This window comes from Bos grunniens, chromosome 15, assembly GCF_055505025.1.
Source record: "Bos grunniens cultivar Pamir isolate PY7600 chromosome 15, Bosgru_T2T1.0, whole genome shotgun sequence".
Lineage (NCBI taxonomy): Eukaryota > Metazoa > Chordata > Mammalia > Artiodactyla > Bovidae > Bos > Bos grunniens.
Window position 1 is genome coordinate 50,084,554 of NC_141179.1, and position 9,028 is coordinate 50,093,581.

The following is a 9,028-nucleotide window of genomic DNA, read 5'->3' on the forward strand; positions in this document are numbered from 1 at the left end:
TTCACAGTCACTATAGTTGATTGTACATGAATACACTCACATTATGATTTTAAAAGTTTTAAAATGGACTTTAAAGATAAAACTTACAGAGTTTTTTCTTCTACAGAAGAGAAAGAAGAATAGAAAGTTTTACTGAGTATAATATACTTCTAAGTTTAAAATATTTAAAAATTTTGATGTTTATATATGTATGGGAAACAAAAATTTGCCAAAATCACTTCTGTATACTTCTGTTTTATTTCAATATCTAGGGGAAATAGCACAGAATTTAAGCAAAATAGTAAATACAGAAAGAATCAGAAACAATACAATTAATTGGTAATCATATAAAAATCTGGAAATCATGATAAACTTAGACTTCTTTTCCTCACTGCTAACTTGTAGAATAAAATAGAAATTCTATTTTTACTTACCTAAAAATTCTACTACAAAAATGTTCAAAATATCCTCCATCAGAGTAAAAAAAAAAAGAAGAAGAAGAATTTCAACAGACAATTAAAGTAATTAAATATAAATCCTGGATACTTAAGCAATTAAGAAAATAATAGGGACATCTGCAGGGGAGGTAGAATAATATAAAGTCATGCTAATGGTAAATATCTCATCTTGTATGGGAAAGAATCACTAGATAAAATTTATTTATAATTAGTTTAATTTAAATGTTCTTTTAAAAATATACACACTATCAGGAGAATTCTATATATTCTACCAGAATTTCTATGCAAATACATTTGTGTGTAAGATTTCATACATTAATATATGTGTGTACATTCCCTTACTTAAGATCATCTGATATGTATCATTCTGCAACCTGTAATTTCTCTTTAAAATGGTTTAAGCTTATTTCCATATTAGCACTTTGTAGTAACATATTCAGTAATAATTCTACCCAATTTTTAAAATGTATTGCAATACATTCATCCTATGCATTTATATTTCTAGTTTTCATTTTTGTCATCAATGCTCTGAAGATATAAACATGTTAATGAGTTTTCATTAGTACTTGTACAAGTGAACATGTAAAATATTCTTTATTATTTATTATTTTATAAATCATTTATGTTCTCAGACATCTGTTTCTTTTCTTCCCTGATGAATACCTTTTACTGTTGCTAGTAAAAGTAATAATTATTACCACTATGGTAAAATAAATGCAGTCTACACTGGGCTGGGAGAAACACAAGCTGGAACCAAAATTGCTGGGAGACATATCAGTAACCTCAGATATGCAGATGACACCATTCTTTTGGCAGAAAGTGAAGAGGAACTAAAAACTCTCTGTTTAGTGAAAGAGGAGAGTGAAAACGTTGGCTTAAAGCTCAACATTCAGAAAACTAAGATCATGGCATCTGGTCCCAACACTTCATGGGAAATAGATGGAGAAACAGTGGAAACAGTGTCAGACTTTATTTTTTTGGACTCTAAAATCACTGCAGATGGTGATTGCAGCCATGAAATTAAAAGATGCATACTCCTTGGAAGTAAAGTTATGACCAACCTAGAGAACATATTCAAAAGCAGAGACATTACTTTGCCAACAAAGGTCCATCTACTCAAGGCTATGGTGTTTCCTGTGGTCATGTATGGATGTGAGAGTTGGACTGTGAAGAAAGCTGAGCACCAAAGAATTGATGCTTTTGAACTGTGGTGTTGGAGAAGACTCTTGAGAGTCCCTTGGACTGCAAGGAGATCCAACCAGTCCATTCTAAAGGAGATCCATCCTAGGTGTTCTTTGGAATGACTGATGCTAAAGCTGAAAGTCCAGTACTTTGGCCACCTCATGTGAAGAGTTGGCTCATTGGAAAAGTCTCTGATGCTGGGGGGGTTTGGGGGCAGGAGGAATAGAGGATGACAGAGGATGAGATGGCTGGATGGCATCACCCACTCAACGGACGTGAGTTTGAGTGAACTCCGGGAGTTGGTGATGAACAGGGAGGCCTGGCGTGCTGCGATTCATGGGGTCGCAAAGAGTTGGACATGACTGAGTGACTGAACTGAACTGAACTGATAGTATGATTATAAAGTGATTAAGAGGAGCTTTGGCATTCATTTGAGGAGCAGATGCAGATTTTTTATTCATTCCAGTGCTTTTACTAATGTATGGTGCTAGTGGTAAAGAACCCACCTGCAAATGAAGGAGACATAGAGACATGGGCTGGATCTGTGGGTAGGGTAGATCCCCTGGAGGACCCACTCCTGTATTCTTGCCTGGAGAACACCCATGGACAGAGGACCCTGGTGAGCTAGAGTCCATAGGGTCTCAAAGAGTTGGACACAACTGAAGCAAGTTAGCATGCATACATGCTAAAAATCCATAAAGTTCTACATCTGGCAAATTTTTCTCCTGTCTCCAGAGCAAAACTAATACAATTATGTAAAGTTTAAAAATAAAATAAAATTAAAAAATAAATAAATAAAAAAAAATAAATTAGCTTGATGCCTCAAGATCACCTAAAATCATTATGTCCCATAATGCCTGAAATTATACTTAGGAAAGAGGAAATATGGGCTTCCCAAGTGGCACTAGTGGTAAAGAACCCTCCGATCAGTGCTGGAGATATCAGAAGTGGGCTCGATCCCTGGGTCAGGAAGATCCCTTTGGGGAGGATATGGTAATCCACTCCAGTATTCTTTCCTAGAGAATCCCATGGCCAGAGGAGCCTGGTTGGTTACAATCCATGGGGTCATGGAGTTGGACATGACTGAAGCATTGTGTATTACACACAAGGAGGGAATATAAAAGGAAATTCCTTTCTCTGTCCTGCAGGTCCAGTGTATGTAGGATGCAGACTGATTACAGTAGTATTACTGGTAATAGTAACAATAGACAACCTTCCTTCATTTTCATTACATGCTATGCAGTGTTTTATAAGCTTTAAATAAAACATTTTACTTAATCATTTTAACAACCTTATGAGTTACATAATAGTTTGTGCCTATTATAAAGATAAGTGTACAGAATTCCAGAAAGAGTAAATGTACTCTGCCAAGGCCATACATCTGAAATTCAAGACTTGAACTTAGAGCCCAAATGCTCAGCTAATACATCAGGATGCTAAATACATGAGTACTATTTTCTCTGATTTACAGAGGTCATATTACAGGAGAATAAACTAAAACCCTGATAAGCTGATTTGACTTTTTTTTTTTTTTTTTCATTTTTTTTAGTGTGTGTGGGTGGGCTGTGTCTTCAGTTCTCCTGTTTGTCTATATTAGCATAAAACTGAAATTAACTATTGAATTTCTTTGCTTTAAACTTGTAACAAAGCTCATTAGTACACGGACTCTAAAATGTCCATGGTCTGACACTGTCCTGAAAAAAAGCAGTGAAACAAGAGTTTAACATGATCTGATTTACTCAAATCTTAATGCTATTATTCTCTCTTAATGCTGACATGATATAAGATATCCAATATAATTGTAGGTACTCTTCAATTAGTGGAGTTACATAGAGAATTAAAGAACTACGCTGTTCAATCTACATCAGCAAAATTTCTTGCTCAAAGAAAAGACCTGGATAAATTTCTCCTGAATTTGCTTGGTCTTAACTCCATAAATGATGGGGTTGAGAGTGGGTGGTACCATCACATAAAGATTGGCAAGAAGGATATGTATATGGAGTGGTATACTATGGCCCCCGAATCGGTGAGCAAAGAATGAAAAAAAGGCTGGGGTATAGAATAGTAATATAACACAGACATGGGAGCCACAAGTACCCAGAGCCTTGAGCCGGGCATCTTGGGAAGGAATTCTAAGCACAGTACACAGTATTAGGGCATAAGAGATGATGATAAGCACCACATCCAGGCATGTGGAAAATAGAGCCACAATCACCCCATAGTAGATGTTGACTTGGATGTTATCACAGGCAAGCTTGGCAATGCCCATATGTTCACAGTATGAGTGATGAATAATGTTCCTTCCACAGTAAGTAAGCCGATAAACCAGAAAAACCAAGGGGAAACAGATGAGGAAACTCCTAATTATAGAAGCAATGCCTATTTTTCCAATGACTGAGGGTGTTAGAATGGTAGTATATCTTAGTGGATAACAGATGGCTACATAGCGATCAAATGCCATGGCCAGCAATATGGCAGACTCTGCCACAAAGATGAAGTGGAGGAAAAACATCTGGGACACACAGCTACTGAAAGATATACCCACTTCTTGGAACCAGAAGATTGCTAACATCTTGGGTGTGGTGACAGTGGAAAGAAAGATATCTGCCAAGGCTAACATGGAGAGGAAAAGGTACATGGGTTCATGAAGACTGCGCTCAGTGAAGATCAGAAATAGTAAGAGGGTATTTCCTACAACAGCGACTATGTACATGGAACAAATGGGGATGGAGATCCACGTGTGTGCATCTTCCAGTCCTGAGATCCCAATCATGGTGTACCAAATGTCTCTAAGGTTAGTGTAGTTTGAAGAGGTTGCCATCTTTTATTCTGTCCTCTGATGCTGAACCCTGAAATAGGGTGAAGGAGAGAGAAAGAGAATGAGAATGAAGTATCAGGGCTATTTTATCATATTAAGTGTGACTCTTGGCATTGCAGTAATTTAACTGCCTTAAAAAAGGATGGTAATAAGTAATAATTCAAAGATGATAAGCCAAATAGACTTCACTGACAAGAAAGTTACCATGACTTAATAGAGCTAATGCTATTGGTATTGACAATGAAAATAACAATCATAATAAACATTTAATGGGCTTATAATTTCATTTAGGCACTGTGACCAATACATTATATTTATTGACTTAGCATCATATAAGAAAACTTCTTTATAAGCTCTTAAGTATCATCAGTTTTACTTCTTGTCTGACTAGTCACTCCTGGTGATTAATTTTTTCTAGAGCTAAAGAAAAAAGTGTTCAGAATACTGGTGTGGCCTTTTAGGGAGAACAGTAACAATCATTATTCTTATGATTTAATATGAAGACTTTCATTATCAAATAAGAAGAACTTAGAGTAATATAAGTGTAGACAGTCCTTACTTTGAACAGTGTTTTTTCTACCTTAAGAGTGTGCATATTGAAACCATGTTCTCTCTTTGTATGGTCCCAGGATGCATGCATTTCAGATGAATTAATCCTGTGCAAAGCAAGGACTGATAAATCATCATTCTAACACAGAACATATGTCCTCTCATCACTCACATACATTATCTTCCTCCCTCCAAACTCACTTGCCTACCCCACTTTTTTCTTCTCTTTTCCCATTTATTTCTCCCAGCTTATATTCAAATACCTGTCCTTTCCTTCTCTTCTTTTTTTTTTTAGCTCAAATTTGAATACTATTTACAGAGAAAAGAAAAAAAAAAAAAAAACATCTTGTATATAACAAAATAGAAAATGAGTTTCAAGCACTCAAGAATTAAACACACAAGCATTAAACAAGTTAATGAATATTTCTTTAAGCTCACTCTGTATTTAATAACTCACTGAGGAAGGAATCAAATATAGATCATAAATATTTTCTATTTCAAGGATTCCTACCCTTGTGAAGGTCATGAAACGTGGACAACAAAACACCTCCGTTCAAAGAAGATCAGGATAAAATAATTTGAGATATTCAATCACATGTGTATGACACAAAGAAGCCTAACCTTCACTAGAGAGATAATGAAAAGATTCATGGAAGTGTGGTCAGAAACAAAAAACTTCAGGAAAGAACAAAAAGACAAACAAAAAGCTAAAGTAAGGTATTTAAATCACTGTAAAATGAGATAATCTAGCTTATTGAGAGCTTAGAGATATAAGAAATATGACTGAGCAAGTAGATTGTGTCTCGAAGATAAAGAATTTTAAAAGTCATGCTAATGGCTTCGTGGCTTTGAGTTTAGTTTGTCACATGAAGAACAAATTTATTAGTCAACAGTATTTACTGAGTCTCTAATATCTTAGCAAAGTTTAAGAAGAATATAATGTGATAAAAAATTAAGATTTATTTTTTCAGAGAAACTTTTGCTGGTGGGCAATTCTTTTTTTTTAAACCTCCTATCTCCCAGTAGCATAGCTAAACAATTCTTAATTACAAACTTTGCAATATTGTTCACTAATACATTTCAATTTCCATGTAGCTATGAGTATATCTTCAGCATCCAGTATAATACATTTTGTTGAGTAAATATAGTTTAAAAGTTGGTGAAATTTATTGAAATGAAGGAAGATAGCTACCCAGAGTTGCTCTAGGAAACTTTTCCAGCAGATCAAAGCATCCAGGAATGTAGCCTTAACAGTGAAAACAGGGTCTAAAGAAGAAATACGTCTAGAAAAAATTTAAAAATAGGTCAGGTGATAGGTTATATGAGGGATAAATGAAAGGCAATAAAACATTTTGAGACATTTTGTTCTGGGAAGAATAATGATACCTCTAACCAATAAAGGGAATAAGCTAGGAGATGCAGAATTCAGAGAAAGTTAATGCAATTGTTCTGAAACTATTAATATTTAACATGTCTATGGAATGACTGAGGAAATCAATGTGACTGACTGACTCAAACTTGCCTTGTACCCTGGAAAGAGAACTGGACTAGGTATGAGGCTCTAGCTGAGCTGTAGCCTCAGTTATGCCATCAACAGACTGAGATCTTGGTAAAGGCATTTCACCACTCTGAACTCTCTATACATTCTAGATTAGAATCAAGTTAACTCATAGATGGTTCCCTTCTAGATACAGAAATCTAAACTTCATTCCCCACTTGTGAGCAATCCCTTCTTTAAACTTTCTTCTCCTTTGATTTCCTTGATCCCAATCTTGATCCCTGTCTTCCTACTACATTTGCATGGTTCTGAGTCTTTTCTCCAAAGCTATTCTTATTATTTACAGTGTTATCATTATTGCTGTTATTATTATTGTTATTGCTCTTATTGTTCAGTGCTACTACCAGACTGTTGTGTTGAGGGCAGAATGTCAGATAAAAACATTAGACCTTCACTAGTGTCTAGTGAAGACCATTGGGCTTTCACTAGCATCTAGTACAATTTCAAGAAATTAGTGAGGATTAAGTCTGATCACAGAATGCAAGACACTGGATGTGTAACAGCTGAAAACAGCAGTGGTAGGCAACTTGAGAAGATTGGTGCTGGGGAAAGGAAAACAGTAACTAGAAGTATTAAAAGGTACTAGGAAGTTTTCTTTTGAACAAAAGAAATAAACATGATGCTTAAAGTCAGTGGAGTCTCACAATAAAGAATTTGAAGCAAGAAAGTGAACAACTTTTGCAATTAAGTTCCCATCATAGAAAAAAAACAAATCATTCAAGTTACCATATGGGTGTTCTGCTTCTTTCCTTAAGGCAAAATGGAGTCAGAAGAACATGGGGTACATGGGAAAGTTTCAAAAGAATCACATTTGATCCAGATATTTGTAATAAATTGAAAGGCAATGCTTATTAGGGGACTTCTCTGATGGCTCAGCAGTAAAGAATCCACCTGCCAATGATGGAGACATGGGTTCAATCCCTGGGTCAGGAAGATCCCCTGGAGAAAGAAATGGCAACCCAGTCCAATAATCTAGACTGGAAAATCCCATAGTAAGAGGCGCTTGGCTGGCTATAATTCATGGGCTCACAAAAGAGTTGGACATGACTGGATGACAAAGCAAAAACAACAACAACAAAATGCTTATTAGAGTTAGTGTCAAAGCTCATACAAAAAGAAAATAGAGAGGGAGAGAAAAATAGAGAGAGACAGAGAGAGATACTATTGAAAACAAAATGTGTGTAGAACAGAAAACAAATGAATAAGCCATTGTCCAACAGAAGTGAAGGTTATCAAGGTGAAAGGAGAGAAATATTTTATAGCAGAGTTGAGGATGAGTCAACTGATTCTTCAGGAAAGTTCAATTTCTCAGAATCAAGAAAAATTAAATGGAAAGAGGAGAGCTAATCACAAGAGAGCATAGTTGGCTGGCAATTGAAGGAAATGATGAATGAATGCACAAGTGGTTCCCAAAGATAAATGGGATTCCCAGGGACCAAAAGAGAAAAAGCAGGTTTGGTCAGGGAAGGGGTGGGGTAGGGAGGAATTTCTTTCCTGTTCACCTGGCGCTAATCAAGCACAAAATTCTGTCCTGGATCTTTCTAATCTCTTTCCTCCGTAACTACAGGTCTGAAATTATATTCCTCATTCATATTTTTTTTTCCTCTTACGCTCACTCTATCCACTTTCCTTTCAGAAGTACTTTCATCTTTTAATTGAATGTGTACTAATATATTAAAGTAAATCCATAAAGACACAGAAATGAGCTGATTTTGAAAACCAGCTTAAATATCAATACAACCACAGTTTCTAAGATAAGTAGAGATACTATGATCCTCATAGCCCACTGTCTAGGCTTCAAAAAGAAGCCTTCAGCCATTCAGTTCTATTCTAAAGATTTAGAACCTAAATATTTTCCATTATAATTTCCATTATTTCCCTTCTCCCCAGTACTCACTGGTTACTTCACTCAAAGCAACTTCTTACTGCCGCAGTGGGATCATATTGAGGAACTGTGGTAGAAGGAGGTGCCATAAATAGTGAGCCAGCTGATCTGAGAGACCTTGGAACTTTGTCAGACACATGTCACGCAACAGACCTCGTGGGTTTGTTACTTACCAAGGAGGAAGTTGAAGTACATGTTCTTGTTTGAATTTTTTTCTTCTTCTTATTCCCAACCACTTATATTTTTCTTTCTCATATTCTCAGCTTGTGATTTGTCATAATTTATTATTTTTATTGTTTTTACTATCCTAATTCTATCTTGTTTCAAATAGATAAGAATACAATTCCCCATAAGGGGGGGAAAAAAACCTCAGTATGTAAAAACCACTATCAAAGGCCTCCTGAGATGCCAGCTCTTTCACTTCTGTGAAACTGGCTTCCACACCCACTACATCTAGCCTTGTGTCTCAATTCCTTTTCTGTTTTAGATAAAATGATACAAACTCATTCTGCAATAAACTATTCCAAAGAGAGTTTTAACCAGAAAGCTGAAAATAAATAAAGAAACCACACAAAAACCTGTGAGATAAAATATTAAAA

General features: G+C 35.7%; 1 protein-coding gene across 1 annotated transcript; it reads right to left on the minus strand.

Annotated features, from left to right (window-relative positions):
* Positions 1-523: 523 nt before the first annotated feature.
* Positions 524-8,755, minus strand: LOC147358080 (olfactory receptor 52Z1P-like). Its single transcript, XM_086338447.1, has one exon. It carries the CDS (start codon positions 4,438-4,440, stop codon positions 3,484-3,486), a length of 957 nt encoding a protein of 318 aa, XP_086194573.1. The 5' UTR covers positions 4,441-8,755; the 3' UTR covers positions 524-3,483.
* Between the last annotated feature and the right edge of the window lie 273 nt (positions 8,756-9,028).

Excerpts from the sequence above, each read along its gene's own strand:
- LOC147358080 (XM_086338447.1), bottom strand. The coding sequence starts at position 4,440 with ATGGCAACCTCTTCAAACTACACTAACCTTAGAGACATTTGGTACACC.